At 34.3% G+C, this 19,540-nt stretch overlaps 1 protein-coding gene across 9 annotated transcripts in view; it reads left to right on the top strand.

Annotated features, from left to right (window-relative positions):
* The window catches only part of EBAG9 (estrogen receptor binding site associated antigen 9), a 49,426-nt gene extending 30,546 nt beyond the window's left edge, over nt 1-18,880 (top strand). For 8 of the 9 annotated variants that reach the window (XM_007488227.2, XM_007488228.2, XM_056823185.1 and 5 more), the window contains 5 exons: nt 3,788-3,866; nt 3,982-4,140; nt 6,590-6,697; nt 8,479-8,570; nt 17,523-18,057. In XM_007488227.2, coding sequence (XP_007488289.1) covers nt 3,788-3,866; nt 3,982-4,140; nt 6,590-6,697; nt 8,479-8,570; nt 17,523-17,643 — 559 coding nt within the window. In that variant the 3' untranslated portion in view covers nt 17,644-18,057. Of the gene's footprint in view, nt 1-3,787; nt 3,867-3,981; nt 4,141-6,589; nt 6,698-8,478; nt 8,571-17,522 lie in introns of all 9 variants that reach the window. The other variant, XM_016431860.2, reaches the window with a different exon arrangement.
* Nucleotides 18,881-19,540: the final 660 nt, after the last annotated feature.

Raw genomic sequence — 19,540 nt, 5'->3', positions numbered from 1 at the left:
CATGTCTTTCATGTGAACTGTTGTTGAACCAGATTTGAAGTAACTATTACTTCATAATTCTGATATTTTATAAGCAGACATATGGGATTTCCTAGTAGAATTTAAATAGGAAATTAAGTAGCCCATTTAAAAAAAATGTTACTTTACGGCTGTCTTGTGATAGGTAGCCATGGCATACATATTATATAAAAAGCTGACTTTGGAGTCTGAACACTGAATTAAGCCAAAAAGTTTTGTTTTTTATTTATATATCAAGGTTAAGGTATTCTTTAAAAAATGTTTTCCTAAAACTCTCTAGGGAAAGCAGATATTTGTTACTAGTTTTCCTTCAATATTATATAGCATAAAGAATAACTTTTTGTTATAGTTTGTAATAGAGGATTAGTCTGGTGGTAAAGAGAGAGAGGGAGAAAGAGTAGAGACCTCCCCTCTCAAAGCAGGGTTCAGGGGAGACAGTTGCTGTTTAACTTGGCCAAGGGAGAGGAAGGGGAGTGAGTAGTTCCCCCCTTCAGCCTCCCCTCAGATATGGCTGCTCAACCTCAAACTGCCTCTTGACTTCCCTCTGCTACTAATGTCTTTCCTCAGAGAGAGAGAGAGTTACCCCCTCCACCTAATCCCCTCCCCCCCAGCCAAAACTGGTTTCCACTCACATTAGAGTCAGATGGGAAAAGACAGCAAACTTTATTCCAACTAATTAATTTAGGAATAATACAGAGAAATGGCTATGGGTAGGGTTTTTGTGAAGAAAGAGGGAAAGGTGTCCTTATTCTAGCTACCCTTACCTTCCTCCTCAAGTTGGGGAACCCAGGCCTTGGCAGCCTTGGGCCCTGAGAGATTCAGGCTTGGATGGCCCTGGTCTTGCCCCCCTGGGCACCGTCCAGACCCAGGGCACCAGTAGCTGTCAGGTGATCTAGGCAGCTGCTTGGTGTCTTCCCCAAACTGACCACTTCAGTTGGAAATCGGTTGGGGGGGAAAGGGTGTTCAATCACCAGGAGAAAAGATGCAAGACTTTCCTCAGGAGCAAAGTCTTGACCAGACCTTTCCTTAGGCTTTCTCAGGATTGAGAGAGCTAACTGCCTCTCTCTGACAGAAAACTCTTGCTCTTCCAAGATTCCAGAACATCTCCTGGAGCCCCCTCTCCTGCTGTGGCTGAGGCTCCAGCAATTTCCCAAACTGTAACTCCAGTTCTTGAATTTGAAACCTCTGTCACAACCCACAACCGTATAGACCATTTATCTATAAGCAAATTTCAAGGAAGTGAATGCCTCTCCCCTCCCCCCCCCCATTTCAGATACATTCTAGGGTTAAAAATAAACAAATAATTTGAACTATTTGTGGAAAGTTGTTTAGTTAAAGTTATCTACCAATTAGCATTGCATAGTATCAGTGCTTTGGTTGCAAAGCCCATTTTGTAGAATTTTCCAAATTTAGAACCACTGTAAAGACTTTGTGATCTTTTCCCCTTTGTCCTTTATCATTCTCGAATCATAAGAATTCTTTCTCATCCTGGAGAATTTCCTGAATTCTTCAGTGGTGTGTAAGTTTCTTGAAGACAAATTTTTTTTTGTTGTTCTTGTGAATAAGCACTTAAATAAATTTTTGTTTTTTATTGAATTTGTATGTCAACTCCAGGAACTATCATCTTTTCTTTTCATAATTATACAGTAGTTTATTACAGTGGTTTCATGTTCAAATAGAAGAACTCTATAGGCTTAATGAAATACCAATTAAAATTACCTTTATTTTATTCTATTTTTTGTTAAATGTTTTCCAAATGCATTTTAGTCTGCACTCAGGCTTTGCAACTATGAGTTTTACACCTCTAATGAATAAGATAGCTGGGTTGCAACAACACACTTGTCTAATGTATATGCATAATTTTAAGTTTTAATGTATTTATACAAAATTAATTTGCTATCCTTTCAGTTGTTCAAGTTTGAAATTCTATAGATTGCTTAATTGAAAAAGTATATGTATAGTCTTAGTTTATTTCAAAGAGGTACTATATTTACCCAATATTCTCCAAACATTTAATCAACATTATACTCTACTAGTAACCAGCTGAGATGCAAAGATAAATCAGACACAATTTTGCTTGCAATTGAGGAATATGAGACATTGTGAGAAGATACAATGGTAAAGAACTTACTGAGAAGTTGGAGTTTTTTACTTAAATACATTTCTAAAATAATTTAATCATTTATGGTAATAAAAGTAGGAAAATATGGTAAACATTTTAAGTTGTTTTTTTTTTCAGTGAAAAAGATGTACTTTGTATATGGACAAAAGAAAGTTTTATAAAGTTTATAGAAGGAAGGGGTAAATTTATTTATTTTATTTTTTACCAATTACACATGATAACAAATTTCGACATAAATTTTCTGAAGTTATATGATCCACATTGTCTTCTTACCTCCTACTTCTCTCCCCCGCTGGAGTTGGCAAGCAGTTCATTCTAGATTATACATATATTATCACTCAAAACATTTCCATATTGTTCATTTTTATGTGAATAATCTTTTAAAACCAAAATGGAGTGAAAATTTTATTGCTCTTTAAATTAACACAGATTTTTATAGTCATAATCTTTTTTATTTAGTCAGTTGTTAATCAACATTAATTAATGAGGCTACAAATAAGAAAGACAGTCCTTGTCCTCAAGGATCTTATAGTTATAGGGGAAGGCAGTACATACAAAAGGAAGCTTTAGGTGAAGGGAGGGAATCACCAGCGTTCCCCAGTAACATGATGTTCATGGAATTGAAACCAATCAGAGCAGTTACTATGAAATGAAGTGCTGAGAATTCTGAACCCTCTATAAAGGGAGTTTTGGGGAGGAAGTTGTTCTCCCCCCACACCACACCCCAGCCTCCAATTAGAGGGGAAAGGCAACTGAAGGTATTGAGGTGCTGAGTATCAAAGTTGAAGCAGTCTCCATTGTGATAAGACTTCTAGTCATGAGCTTATTTCCTTGAAAGGAAACTAAGTAGAGCAGTTTGTGGGAAATGAAAACATCTTTAATGTTTCTTTTTTAGAACTATTAATGTTTTTATTTATTCATTCAATGGATCCTTACTGAGTATCCATGTATAATACTCTTTATTAGATGTTATGGGGCATATAAATAATATTATAAGTAAGTTTCTGCTTTCACAGAGCATATTGTTTATAGCTGGAAGAATGGAAAAGCGCAAAGATATAAACAAAATGCTATAATTTAAATGTGTACTAAACTTTTTGAAAAATTAAGAAATAAATGGCAATTTTTATATGAAAGAGAAAACATTTTTATTTGATTTGGATAACTCTTCTACAACTATCCTTAAATCGGTTCAGAAAATGCTTTTAGGAAGATCCTTTTACCTTACATAGGAGAATAAATCCTTCATTGAATAGCAGTCTGGAGAAAAAAATTGCAAAATTATTGTTTCTATATAATACAAGAAACTGAATTTTTTTTCTCTATGACCTTGTTAATAATTGGAAAAAAAGCAATTGCTTTATTCTTTAGTCTTAGGAAGGAAGTAACAATTTAGCTTTCTCTTCATAACTATTAAAATCTCAAATATGTTAGATACAATATTACACTATGACTCCCTCTTTCCTAGTATTTTTAAAAAATCTCTAGAATCTTTTATTCATATGTTTTCTTGATTTATTGGTATGTTAACCAGTAGCTATATTAAGAAGTAAGTTTGTTATTCTACTATTCTGTCTTACAAGCTTTTTATTGTACTGTTTATTATTTAGTATTTTTGGAAAGGAATTATTCATATTTTTATTTCAGGTCTGGCAGAGGACGGAAATTAAGTGGAGATCAAATAACTTTGCCAACCACAGTGGATTATTCACCAGTTCCTAAGCAGGTGACTTCTACAAAAATTTCACTTAATTTAACTGATTCTCATTTATATAATTGTTGTTTCATATAAATTTAATTTCCTTTTTTGGTTAATGTGGTATTAACTCAATTACATTTAGTCAGAAGTTGAAGACTGGAGCTCCTGGGATGAAGATGCACCCACAAGTATAAAAATTGAAGGAGGCAATGGAAATGGGACAGCACAGCAAAATACATTGGAACAAATAGAACCTGACTATTTTAAAGACATGGCACCAACTATAAGGAAAACACAAAAAGTACGTGTGTAACTTAGTGGACTTATTTATGGAATTTATTATATTAAAAGAATTTATAACTAAAAATAATTTCTTATTGTAATTAGCATTAGCTAACATAAATATTAGAAAACCCTTTCTAATTAACTACTTGATAATGAGTTTTTTAGTAGTTATTTTTTTCACCTCTGCTAAAGTCCTGTCTCAGTGTCCCATTGTATTATGGAGGCAATCTGCATTCCATCCCCCTCCCATTTTTATTGTTATGCAAAACACACTTTCATATTGATTGTGAGAGCAAAGTCATACAGAACTAAACCCCCAAATAAAACCAAAATTACACTAATGTGAAAGACAACTTCAACAGTTCTTTCTTTGGAGGTGGATAGCATTCTCCACCACAAGTCTTTCAGGATTGTCCCAGATCATTGCATGCTGAGAGTAGCCACGTTTTCACAGACAATCATTAACCAATATTGCTGTTATTGTGTACAGTATTCTCCCAGTTCTGCTTATTTCACTCTGCATCAGTTCCTGCTGATCTTTCCAGTTTTTTTGAAGTTGTTCTTCTTATCAGTTCCTATAGCACAATAGTATTCCATTACCAACATGTACCACAGTTTGTTCAGCCATTCCCCAATTGATGGACATCCCCTCAATTTCTAATTCTTTGCTACCACAAAAAAAAAAAGCACCTCTAAATATTTTTGTGCAAATGGGTCCTTTCCCCTTTTTTATTATTTCTTTGGGATACAGACCCAGAAGTGGCAACCTATATCCTTAAAGGTTATGCCAGTGAAGTACATAAAAATACATATGTGCTTTTAGAAGGGCTTTGAGTATAAGCCCAGTGCTAGGCCCTTATCCAGTCTACTTATGTTTTAGAGAGGTTAATCACAGGTTGTCCATTGGACGATGAGTTTTTTGGCTATAACTTACAAAATCCATTTATTCAGTAATATTAGGTTTGTAATCTCTGTTAGATGAGAGTAACCACAATAAAAAAAATCACAGACCTGAAAAATAATGACAACCATAACGATAACAACAGCTGATATTCATATAATGTTTACTGTGTACCAGACATTGTGCTAAACACTTCACAAATATTTTTTTATTTGATCATCCTAACAATCCTTTAAATTTTGTTATAGAAAACTGATGTGTTACCCTTCCTATTCACAGATAACACAACTGACCCATTGTGAGCTATAATTCTGATCTGTATTGTTTTTCAACTAGTAGTGCTGGATTTGTGCTAGATTGTCCACACTTTTTACCCCCTCCCCCCAAAGAAACAGAAGATATTTAAAATATGTTTTTACACAGAATTTTTTTAAAAAGTACACTTTGTAGCTATTGTCCATCAGTTGAATATTAGTTTTTTTGTTTGTGGAAAGGATTAATTTAGTTCCAGAAATATGTAGTACTCTGAGAGAATTACTTAATTATTTATCTGACTCAGCATATTTCCATTTAAAGCAGAATGATGAAATGAGAGAACTTGGGCTGTTATACTGTTGTGTCCTTAGGAAAGCCACATACTTTTCTGTGTTCCATTTTTTTCATTTGTAAAATGAGTGACTTACACTAGATGATTCCTAAGATGTAGCATCCCAAGCATATTCACATCTATGAAATATAAATGACTGTATGATTACTGTGTCTCCAAGCATAAGGTTATACCAATGAGGCTTGTGAATGTAACCTTGAACTGGCCATTCGGCCCTTGGCTAAGACAAACTCATTAACATGCTCGGACTCAATTCCCCGGGAAATCCGAGGTTTGCAATCTACATGCCCAAAGGTGTTCCCTCTACCTTGCCACCCAATCTTAATTGTCTATACTTTGTGATATGGTTACTATGTCCTTGGGAGTACCGCCCAAGCAGGACAGGATTAAATTCAGAGGCACTCCCATGAACTTCCTCTTGCCTCTTGGCCTTTCTCCCTTTCATGGAGCTCCACGGGGCTCCTCAATGACTATCTCTCTCCTCTTGACCTTCTCCTTCCCCGAGGCTGTAACCATCTAGGCCTGCATTTCCTACCTTAATCTCCTCATCCACCTTTGTACTCATACTTTCCTATCAAAGGGAGTATCATAGGGATTGCCTGCCCTATCCAACCACTGACTTGTCCGTGTCTTTCATTTCCACCCTGGTTCTCGGTTCCTACCTCTCCTCCGGTCCCATCACAAAGGTGAGCCCCTTCCCTTGTGGGACCCTGCTGGTCAAGGAAGTCCATTAAGAAAAACCCCACACTAAGATCACTTGTAGCTCTAAATATTATGATCCTATAAAGCAATGTAAACATTGCTACCTTAATTATTTTGGTATCTTTATAGAACTCTTCATGTCTACATTGTGAATCAAAAATTATGGTTTGTTGAGTAATTTATATGTTTTACAAGATGATTATCTATAATCCAATGAGTAAAAAAGTCCCGAATATCTTTAATGTTGTTTTTCAGATTATTATTAAGAAGAGAGAACCACTAAATTTTGGCATTCCAGATGGTACCACAGGTTTCTCTAGTAGATTAGCAGCTACACAAGATATTCCTTTCATTCACCAATCTGTAAGTATTCTTTTGAGAAAAACAAGTAATTACTATGCCTAATCTCTGAAGACAAATATAACAGGAGAAGTTCCGTGGCTGCTGTGGAAAAATTTGGCATATGTATTCCACCTAGCCTTTTATAAGAATATATTTTCATAAAATTTTGAAGTTGGTGTTCAAGTATACACATTATAAGTGGGAAGAATGCTGATTATTATACTCAGAGCTAATCTTTAAAGGTGATTAATGAAAAGATTTCACTTTAAAAAAGTGAATTGGTAAGATTGCACCTTTTAAAAAACATTTTGGTGTGTAAAATGTAGTACTTGCAATCTATATGCATGTTTTCAATTTTAGAGCCTTAAGAATTACAAGACATTAGAATGCCCAGATATTTTTTGTATCAGTAAAGCATTATAATTATAGACAAATTTGACTAATTTTAGGCTACTTCATATAAAAAAATCCAATTAGTACTTAGAAGTTACTAGCCCAAACTAGAGAACTATTTGAATTAGGTTGAGGAACGTTCCATATTATCCAGATGTATTATTTAGACTTTCAGGTGTTTAGTCAGACCCCCCCTGTCCTCTCCTCAAGCAGTGACTATTTCATTGAACTATTTGTGTACAGAGCCTCTTATAGTAGTGAGTAAATAAAATCAGAATGACACATGGTTTCATTATTGATGGAATACATTTTTCTCCTTGGGATTATTAACAGTAAAAGCTAAACACTTTTAAAGAATGACTCTTCACCCTGAAAAAAAAATGTTCCCTACCCATACTGCCAATTAAATATTATTTTAAGTTAACAAGTTGTTCATGCATATCTTAATGGGGATAATTATATGCATGTAATCAGATCCTACCTACTTCTGCATTCAGGAAATAGGACCTTTGATTCTGTTGATGTGAAATGATATGGCTATGGACAGTTACATTTGGTTTCTGGGGAACAAGGGAAAGGGTACAAAAGATAAAAAATGGAGATAGAAAAGGAGATGAGTCTGAGAGTGGTCCTAACAGTATCTAAGAAGACACTAAAATTGAGCCAGAGAAATGTGTGATGGTGAGTTTAGAAGACTTTAAAAACTCTGCTTCATCAAATTTAATCATATTCTTACCAAAGGCTAAGATGGCCAAGTCCCTCTAGTGCCCCTTCATAAACCTGCTTCCTAAAAAATGAAGACAGAAGTATAATATATTCTTTACATCATACTATACATTTTTTTACTAAATATCCAATAAATTCCCTATTTTATAACACCCTTTCACAAATGCTAGAGTCTGTTTTAGTTGGAATTCCTCTTGCTTTATTTTGTGATGTCCTTTCCAACCTAACAAAGAAGGTTGTAATGAAAAAAAGGACTTTTCAGGGATATATAAATATGAGCTACAAGTACTGTTTTCCCCCCTCTGGTAAAAGAAAATAAAGAGAAATTATTTACTAGTACTTGTTAAATGTTCAAGTTCTACCTTGTAATTGATCTAGTTTTAAGTCTAAAACAATTTTGTAGTGCTTGGCCTTCTAAAAGGAATAAAGACAAGTTGAGAAGGTATCAATAATAGCAAGTTACATATTTGCATGAAACATGGCTTTAGCTGATCACTTCTCCATATAATAAACCATTAATTATATGTCATATTGAGGCATTCATATATTCTACAAAGTTGTTTTTTAACCTCATATAAGTATTATTTATATATTTAATTAGAATAATAATTAATATAATTAACTTTTGTAGTTTTTTTCCCTCCTTACCTTTTATTTACTTGTTTTTCTTCTTTACTATATAGCCTGAATTGGGTGACTTGGATACCTGGCAGGAGAATACAAATGCATGGGAAGAAGAAGAAGATGCAGCCTGGCAAGCAGAGGAAGTCCTGAGGTAAATAACATTACTTCTACTTACTAACTATATATTTGGCACAGAGAATGCTTGAAGAGGAATAATATTAGAAGATTTGGAGAGGTATGTGGGAGTCTAATCATGGGTGACTTTAAATGCTAGACTACAGGCTTTATATTTTATTCTAAAGGCAAAAGGGAGCTGTAGATTTTTGAGCAGGAGAGTGACATGATCACATTTATGTTTTAGAATTTTGCATTTGAAAACTATTATATTGTCTTGAAAAGGAAGACAGAAACTTCAGTTAAACTAATTAGAAAGCTGTTATTGCAGGATGTCTGACAAGAAGTGATAGGCTTGAACTATGAGAGTGGTTGCATAAGTGAGAATAAGGAGATGGACGTGAGATTTTGTGATGGTAAAATTGACTAGCCTGGGTAGCTTATTGGTTTAGAGAAGGTTGAGGTTTCAAGGAGGGATGGTAGTCTTCTCAATGGATCACCACCATCTTTGAGACATCTTTTATTCTTCCCTTTCTTTCAACTTTCATATTTAGTAAGTCAAACCTGTTACTTCTGCTTCTAAAACATTCATTGCATCTGTTTGCTTCTCTCCCTTGCAGTTACTTTCATCCTAGTAAAAGCCCTTTTAACCACTTACCCATACTATTGAAATGTCTTGTTTATAAAATTTACTACATCCACTTTCTGCCCTTTCTAAGTATTGAATCATAGATCTAGAGCTGAAAGGGATCTTAAAGTCCCTGTGGTCAAACCCCTTTTTTTCTAGATAGGAAAACTGAAACCTAGGTATTTGACTTGCCCAAAGTCATAGAGGTAAGATCAGAAGCAGAATTTCAACATAGGTCCCTCCTACTCCAGCATCAGTACCCCATACATCCTTTTTTACTGCTTTCTTATAACATTAACTTTCCCTCCAAATTTTCCATCATTTGGAAATTTGAAAAGTTTTTCTATTTTAGTATTCCAATACCCTATGATGAATGTGACATCTTTTTTTTGGTGTTATTTCTTGAAGATGTTGTAGGTCTTCATAGAACTCATCAATTTTGGTATCTTTTGCATCAGTGGTTAGATTACTATTACATTCAAACAATACATTCTATCATGAAAATAAATACCCAAACTATTAAACTTGGACCAAGGACAGATCTCTGGGTCTTCTTCCTCCATTACATTAACCTATTTATGACTTTTTTCAAGAAATATATGTTGCTTGTTTCCATGACATTTATCTATCCATCTCATCCTCTGCTTTCCCTTTTACTTTTTGCCTTCACTCTTTCTTAACATCAGGTTCTTTTCTGAGTCCTCTCTATGTGGCCAAAGTATTTAAGCTTCAGCATCAATATTTGCCAGTAGTCTGAATTAGTCGAAGTATTGAATAATTTTATCTTCCTATGTAAAGGATTCTACAAAGTTTTCTACAGCTCCACAATTTGAAATTGTCAACTGTGTGGTGTGCTGCTTTCCTGATAGTCCAACTTTCACATCCATACATTGTTACAAGAAAGAACATATCTTCAACTAAATAAACCTTTGTCAGCAAGGTAGTGTCTCTGCTTTTTAGTATGACTATTCAGATTTGCCATAGCTTTCTTTCCAAAGAGCAAATGCCTTAATTTCATGACTGTAGTCACCATCTGCAGTAGTCTTTGAGCCCAAAAATGTAAAATCTGGCACTGCTTTCATTTCTTCTCCCTTTGTTTGCCAGGAAATAATGGGGCTAGTTGCTATGATCTTAGTGTTGTTTTTTAATTAACTTCAAGCCAGTTTTTACATTCTCCTCTTTCACCTTCATTAAGAAGCTTCTTAAATTCTTCATTTTCTGCCATCTGAGTGGTATTATCTGCATTGCTGAGATTGTTGGTGTTTCTCCATCTCAATTCTGGCTTTTGATTTATCCAGACTAACATTTCACATGGTGCATCTTTGTACATATAAGTTAAATAAATGAGGTTTATGTGTATGGCCTTGCCATATGCCTTTCTAATATTAAACTAATCAATATTCCATGTTCAGTTCTAGTTATTGCTTTTTGGCCCATGTATAGGTTCCTCAGAAGACAAGTAAGATGATCTATTTCTCCCATCTCTTTGAGAACTTGCCACATTTTGTGGAGATTCATACAATCAAAGACTTTAATGTAGACAGTGATGCAAAAGTAGATGTTTTTCTGGAACTACCTTGCTCTCACTGTAATCCAGCAGATTCAGCAATTTGGTCCTCTAGTTCTTCTGCCTCTTTGAAAAGTAACCTGCTCTTCTGGCAATTTTTGGTTCACAAGTTGCCAGAGCATAATTTGTAGAATCTTAAATATAGGCTTGATGGTATGTGAAATGAGCACAATTGTTCAGTAATTTGAAACTTTTTTTGCACTTTAGGATTGGGATGTAAACTGATCTTTTCCAATCAAGTGGCCAATGTTGAGTTTTTCAAATTTGCAAGCATATTGAGTGCTGTACTTTAACAGTATCATATTATAATAATTTAAATAGTTCAACTGGAACTTCATATTTCAGGATGTCTGGCTCTTGCTGATGTTAAAATCTTTCTTGTATAGTCTTGCATATTTTTGCCACTTCTTAATTTTTTCTACTAATTACCTACCACTTTTGTCTTTTATCATGCCCATTTTTGCATGAAACATTCTCTTGACATCTCTAATTGTCTTGAATAGATCTCTTTCTTTCCCATTCTGATGTTTTCTTCTATTTCTTTGCATTGTTCATTTAGGAAATCTTATCTCTCCTTGATATTCTCTGGAATTCTGCATTCAATTGGGTATATCTTTCTCTTTCTATAGCCATTTGCTTTCTTGATCTTTGTTTTCTTTGTTTTTTTTGTTTTTTTTTTTGTTTTGTTTTTTTGGTTGCTGCCTTTGCCAATCTCTGTCCATAATTCTTCAGACACTCTACGAGATCTAATCCCTTAAATCTGTTTATCACTTCTACTTCATATTCATAAGAGATGTTATTTAGGTCATATTTATATGACCAAGTAATTTTTCTCTACTTTCTTCAATTTAATTCTGAATTCTGCAATAAGAACCTCATTATATGAGTTACAGTCAGTCCAGAGCTTGTTTTAGCTGACTATATAGAGCTTCTCCACCTTTAGCTTCAAAGAATATAATCAGTCTGATTTTGATATTGACCATTTGTAGAGTTGTCTTTTGGGTTGTTGAAAAAAAATATTTATTACAGTTAATAGGTTATCTTGACAAAACTCTATTAGTCTGCCCAGCTTCATTTTGTACTCCATGGCCAAACTTGCCTGTTATTCCAGTAATCTTTTTATCTTTTCTATTTTAGCATTCCAATACCCTATGATGAATGTGACATCTTTTTTTTGGTGTTATTTTGTGAAGATGTTGTAGGTCTTCATAGAACTGATCAACTTTGGCACCTTTTACATCAGTGGTTGGATTACTATTACATTCAAACAATACATTCTGTCATTTTTGAGATTACACCCCAGTACTACTTTTCTCACTCCTTTATTGACTATCGAGGGCTACTCCATTCTCTAAGGAATTTTTCCATGGTAGTATATAGAGTGATCATCTGAATTAATTCAACTATTCCTTTCCATTTAAATTCAGTTACCCAAGATGTTGTTTAATCTTTCCATTTCTTATTTTCCACATCCATCTTAACTTATAGATCTTACATTCTAAGTTCCTGTGCAACTTTGTTCTTTATAGCATCCAACTTTCCTTCCGTCCCCAGACTTATACACAGCTGAACTTATTTCCTTTCACATTCTCCCAAATGCTTCATTAGTACTGGAATTATTTGTAGTTTCCTCCACTCTTCCTCAGTACAGTATTGGACACCTCCTAACCTGAGGGACTCATTTTCCAATGTCATCTCTTATCATTTCAGTACTGTTCATGGGGTTTTCTTGGCAGAGATACTGGAAGGGTTTACCATTTTCTTCTCTAGTGGATCACTTTTTGTTATGGGAGAAATATACCCAAGTTTGTCTAGAATCTTGCCTCAAGAAGGGGGGCTAAACTCTAGAACTTCAATCCAGAAATAAGAAAATAATTTTTTTAATGAAGAAGAGGTTTAAGGTGGTATACTTACTATCCCAACAGCTAATGGAAGAGCCTGGGGGCTAATTAAATAGCCTTGGGGTTGAGGGATTAGCCCTAGAGCTGGTAGAGTAGCAGCCCTCCAAGTGTAGAGTAAAAGCCCTGGCTGGAGAATTGCAACCAGAGGTGTAGATCAGGGTTTGCATATTTATTGAGGGTTTGGGGACTTGTTCTCTCCTATTCCAGAGAAATGTCCACCTTTTCTTGTTATAGCCTGAAAATCCTGGAAAATGGGCATGGCCAAATTCAGGTAGAGATATAGTTTTAGGTTTGACATGCCATAGATTAACTTAGGGACACAAGAAAGGGAATAAGTAGCAAGCACAGTTTAGGGAGATTCTTCTGGAGTGCCAGAGCCCTTAGTGCATATGTCCCATGTTTTCCCATGGTGATGCCCATCTGGCATCACACTTGTCAATGTGGGAGACATCTCACTACCCTTCTGGAATGGGAATATGAAGGGGCCGCTATATCATGATAGATGACCACCATAGATAATTAATAATGCCTAATCTAAGGTAACTAAGGTAAATAAAGAACAATATGAGTAATTAATAATTTAGAGGAGGCACAAAGCTGATGCCCAGCATAAAACATTACAGATCCAGTACAGGTGATTGATAATACAGAATGGGTAAATGATCAACAATACAGATTCTGCAAATCATGCTTGACTAATGCTGAAACTACAGATTTTGTGATTAACCTGTACTAACTGGTGAGAAATACAAGATTTCAGATTTTCTGTTCTTGCCCCTCAATGTCCACTGCCCATCTCCATCACTTTTATCAGAACTCTCTACTATGATCTGTAATTTTTGGGTAAGCCTGCCACAACATGGCTCATAGTATCATTGAGCTATGCAAGTCCCTCTGCTATGACAAGGCAATGGTGCAGGAAGGGTATACAACTTGCTTTTTCTTTTAAGTATATAAAAAAATTTAACATGTCATATAGGCTTTTTTTTTTAAACCCTTACTTTCCATCTTAGAATCAATACTTGTATTGGTTCCAAGGCAGAAGAGCAGGAAGGGTTCGGCAATGAGAGTTAAGTGACTTGCCCAGGGTCACATGGCTAGGAGGAAGTGTCTGAAGCCAGATTTGAACTTGGGATCCCTCATCTTTAGGCCTGGCTCTCAATCCACTGAGCCATCCAGGTGCCCCCTGCATAGGTTTTATAAATTTATTTTGAGCCTTTGTCAAAATTCCTGGGAAACTGAAAGATTACCTTTTATTTATTTATTAACAGTGTTATTCCACAAGGAATTAAAATTTGAATTCAGAGTAAGGGTTATTCAGGATGAATTCTAAGCTCCCTCATAACTAAGAATTCTGTGAGTCAATCATCAATATACTGTATTAAAAATCTTAAGCCAAGGACATTTTAAATGCCATTTCCTCCTAAAATAAAACTCTTCTTTATTGGAGCTATTTCAATTCTACCATTTAATATTCTCAAGAACTTTGTATTATAGTAATTATATCATGATGTCCATTTTACAGATGAGGAAATTAAGGTTCAGAAAGTGAAGGAACTTGCCCATATAATTACAAATAGAAAGTGTCAGAAGCAAGATTTGAACCTGACCCTAACTCTAACCTGGTATTTCTTTTCCTAAAATGTCTCAAAGACAGGGACATATATATATATACATATATATATATATATGCCTTATTTTTTTTTAACCTTTATGGTCTTTTACATACACTAGGTGCTTGCTCACTGAAAAGTATTAATGTATTAATGAAAAGAACTTTTACATATGTTTCCACATAGCAGTTTTAACTTCTAGTAAACACAGTCCTTCCTTCTCCTGAAATGTAGCTGATAATAAATAATTGACATAGGCTTTTTTGTGTTCTGTCTAATAGTATCTTGGAAAGATACCAAGCATCTTTATATCTCTTTTCTCATTTTATGCCTCGTTTTCTTATTTATAAATTGATAGGATTGGGCTAGGTAAATTCCCTAAAGCCCTTTACAGCTCCAAAATTCTAAATTTATGGTTTTTGATGCATTTGATTTATTAAGGGGGGAAAAACAATTGAATAATTTTATTCTGAAGTGTTTATTTAACAGTGAGTCTAATTTGTCCCCAGGACAGTAGGTCATAGTGGAATTTTAACATTCAAGAAGATCTAATGATGAAAAGTTTTCACTGCTTAAAACTGCAGAAGTCTCTAAGCATATAAATCATTTCTATTGTTTTAAGAACAAAAAATTAAAACTAATTTGTTTAGCCAGAAGAGGGAGCTGTATAACAGCCAAAACTACTATTGTATAGTCTTAAGGATTTAGTCCTAAATTATAAGAATTATTCTCTTTTGCCTTTTAAGTACACTATTTAAAAATTATATATGTTATAACACTAAAGATTTTTAATATTTAGTCAGTAACTTGGAAGATCACATCTTAAGTCATAGGAAATAATTTGCATAAGTAAATTGCAAATCTTTTTTTTTTAAACCCTTACCTTCTGTCTTAGAATCAATACTGTGTATTGGTTCCAAGGCAGAAGCGTGGTAAGGGCTAGGCAATAGGGGTCAAGTGACTTACTCAGGGTCACACAGCTAGGAAGTGTCTGAGGCCAGATTTGAACCTCGGACCTCCTGTCTCTAGGCCTGTTTCTAAATCCACTGAGCTATACCCAGCTGCCCCCTAAATTGCAAATCTTGAATCATGTAAGTGATAACATTTTTAACTATTAATTTTATTTATTTTTATTTTTATCTGTAGCTATTAGCCCAAAAGTATATGAATTAGATTATCCTAAAGATACAAGAAAGAGTTTTACAATTTAGTTAAGGTAACTGTAATGGGACTTTACCTGTGGTTATGGATATATTCTCATTTTAAAGCATACTCACATTGCATAGATAATTTCAATCCTTCCCTTCCTAAGTTTCCCAATATAGTTCTAGGTCCTTCTTTTAATTAGTCAACAAGTATTTTTAAAGGTACTTGTGTGTGTCAAGAGAATATAAGGAAGGTTGCCAGTGAATAAAGTCATATTTAGGTATAAAGAATGCCACATGCTCTGAGTCAAGAGGGATTTCAAGTTGAGGCGTATCTCTGCTAGCTCAGAGGGACATTTAGAAGTTAGAAAGGTATGTCTCTGCATCCTCACACCTTCAAGGAGCTTTAGTTTATTTTGGGACCCAAAGGATTGAAGCCATTCATAAACTAACTCTACTTAACAAAAGCAACATTTAACTAAACAAATTTAATGTGTATTACCTATAAAAATTTGTGGCTGTGGGTACCAGTAACTTTCTTTTTTTTTTTATTTAATTGATATTGAGCCAGTTAGCCTAGGAACCAGGAAGACTTGAGCTCAAGTGCTCCATGACATAGATTGGCTGAGTGACTTTAAATATTAAAATGACCAAATATTAAGATATATGTCGACTTAGTTTGGTGAATTTTATTTAGATCTTCCAATGATTTCTTCTTTTCCTCACCCATGGTGACAAGTGTTGAAGCATATGCTGCAAAATTATCAAAACTATTAGTGCAAATTCATTCCAAGGAAAGATTACCACACATCCCATTACCTGGTATACAATGAAATCAACTTCACTAGATTCCCCTCCAAAGAGAATAAATGAGCCACCCGTCCATTTACCTATAACTTCCTTATTCTTCTAGTTTCATTTATGGAAGATATGGATAACAATACAGGTCAGCTTTTCAGTTAGATTCAGTGTCCTTAGACTCACTTTTTTAGTACCATAGTCATACTAAATTTTATAGATTGTCTAAAACTATATGACTATTAGGACTCTGCCCTCTTTTCTGGGCCACCCTACTACCATCACTGTAGATGTGAAAGAGAATCTATACAGCTCTGAGGGCTGGCCATTTCATATTTTTCTTTGTTTCATGGGTTGCCATGGCCAAATAACTTACCACCTTGTGGCCTTTTGGTGAGGCTGTCCATATTTATTAGGACTTTCTAGCTTTGTAGAATCTATCAGAGCTTTTAATCAGCTATTATAACTTTTAAGAACCCAAGATTCTTTCATGCTACTTTGAGAAGTGTGGAATAGTACTTCTGTGGAGATTTCTCCAATATCACACATAAATCTGCCCCTTCAAAATCTACCCAATATTCCTAGTTCAAATAGTTTGAGACCAAAAGAACATATGCAATTCCTCTTCCAAGTGATAGAGGCTCCACGTTACCGGCCCTCCCACACACACACACACACACACACACACACACACGGTCCCTATATTTGAACAGAACTATTCTGTTCTCCTTAAGTCTTTTGTCTTATTCCCTATTAAATCTTAACTCTGAGATAAATACCCCCCAGTTCCTTTATTCCTCATATGGCATGGTTTTAAATCCTCTATCTTGATTGCTTTCCTTTGAATATACTCAGTTTCCAGTCAGCAATTTCCTTCACAAAATGTTGTATCCAGGACTAAACACAGTTATAAAACCATGGTATCACCTGCCTCCTTCTGGACATTTTGTTTCTATTGATTCAACCTAAGACCATAGCCTATGTGTTTCTGTGACATACTGGTAACCAGTAATACTTTGAAGATGTAACCTCCCATCTACACACACTGCCACTGACTATAATTTTATGATATTGGTTCATTTGAGCAAGTCACTTGAACACTGTGCCTCAATTTCTCTATCTGTAAAGTAGAGATTAATGTCTAACTACCCTCACATGGATGTTAAAAGATAAACTAAGATGATGCAAAAGTTAAAATGAGATAGGATAAGCCCATCACTTATAGTCTGTTTTGGTTGTAGATAAAGATACTATTTCCCCCTGAAAATTGTTTATAAATTTAGGGGGATGTCATTTTTGAAACACAGGAAAATATATGTTTTTCTTTTCATTTGTAGACAGCAGAAAATAGCTGACAGAGAAAAGAGAGCAGCAGAACAACAAAGGAAGAAAATGGAAAAGGAAGCACAACGACTAATGAAGAAAGAACAGAATAAAATTGGTGTGAAACTGTCATAACAGATTTTTGACATTTCCATTTGAAGGATTTTGAGTTCCACAATATGAGGATCATTTGTTATGGGGTTAAGAGTATTTTTAGAATACAAACAAGCTGCTTGATTTTGATGTGTTTCCGTCAGGCCATCCAGGATACAAAGATTCTCCTGTTGCCACTTGAACTGCTAGTAGATGGGACTTAAACAAGATGAAAAGACTTAAGAGACAATATTTTTCTTCAGTATCTTCCAAACATGAAAGAAAATTGATCGCTGCAGAGAAGTTAATTACAGATGAGATATGATAATAACTCTTCAGGTTTGTATTTCTAACTTGGAAAAAATTGGGTGTAAATTTCTAGTGGGAAAACCTACTCTGCCATCTATTATGCTTTCTTTCAAAATGTAAAAAAATGAAATAAACGATTTTAAAGAATTCTTTGTCTATATGATTACCTATCCTGAATCAATTTTAAATTCCTTTTACTTCATTTGTTTTATGAGCTGCTATATGCATATATTTCCTTTTATTTGGAGTAGAAGGGTTAATGTTAAAATTTCATTCAGCATTGAAGAATGTGAGAATTTTATTTCAACTGAAGAAAAGCCATTGAATACAGTAGTTTTCTTTCTAGAACATTAGAGCCTTTCTGCATCAAAAAGATTTTTTGATAGGAACTGAATTTCTCCATGTTGTAATTCATAGGTAAATTTCTCTGGGTCTCAAGTTTCCTTATTTGTAAAATGAGTACATTAGATTATATGATTTTAGAGTTCCTTCAATCTTTGACATTCTTTATATTTATCAAATTTATATTGGATATGTGGAAATACAAGTCAGACATCAAATATCAAGTCATTTTTGGTAGGCTTCTTTACATCACTCTTGATTTGTATATTTCAACAAATCTTTATTAGAATTTAAAATTTATTAGAATTTCTCTTTCTTTATTGTGGCTTGATTTTAGTTCCCAAAAATCTGTCAATTTAACCTTTACAAATGCAGAAAGCCTTTAGTTCTGATATTTTGAAGTATAATAATGAGTTCTTAGTATTAACTGTATGCATTTTGCATAATGCAAATTTACTTTTGTTGTTAATTATAACAATATTATTGACTAAATTATTTATAAAATAAACCAAGATAGGAACAACTTGTACCTATATATAGGATTTAAATATTCTTCTGAATTAACTTATTCCAAGTTTTTAATGGGAAAAATGTTTTTAATAAAAATACTTGTCTGCCTATTAAAGAATCCCCCGGCTCTATGCTCATGAGCTAAAATATGCCCTGGGTAAATTGATCCATCCTGAAATGTCTTTGAAAATTTTCTGTTTATTTTTCTCCTATCAACTCTGTTCCTCACTTCCAAACACAAATAGCCTTAAGAAAATATGTCAGTTTAATTAAAGTGATATTCTACAGTGCAATTGTAAAGCCACACAGAAACATCCAATCACAACCTATCTGGCAATGATCTTTTGTTTCCAACATTTATATATGTGCTTTTTGGTCTTATACAAAGTTGACTTTTAAAAATGAAATCTTTTTTGTTGAAGCCCAAAGAGCACCATCATACAGTCAAACTATCTAAATATCTGGAAAAGTTTTTCTGTCATTGAACTTCCTGTTTTACCTCAGTTCTTTGCAATAATCTTTCTATTCTGAGTTGTGTATGCTGCCAAGGTTTCTCTAGTTTTACATTTTCTGTTTAATCTATTCATCAATAAATGTTTATTTGCTAGCAATATGCAATTGTGCTAGGTACAGAAAATACAAAACAATATTTTATACCCTCAAGTACCTTACAGGGGAGAAATGCCCTGGAGCTTGCATCTTCAAGGATACCACTGAAGATACAACTGTAATCCACAAGTGAGGGGCCCTGAGAATAGCCTCAGCTCCAGAGACCCAA

The sequence above is a fragment of the Monodelphis domestica genome, chromosome 3 (genome assembly GCF_027887165.1).
Source record: "Monodelphis domestica isolate mMonDom1 chromosome 3, mMonDom1.pri, whole genome shotgun sequence".
NCBI lineage: Eukaryota > Metazoa > Chordata > Mammalia > Didelphimorphia > Didelphidae > Monodelphis > Monodelphis domestica.
The sequence above is the reverse complement of the archived record's forward strand: the minus strand, read 5'-3'. Positions and strand labels throughout refer to the sequence as shown.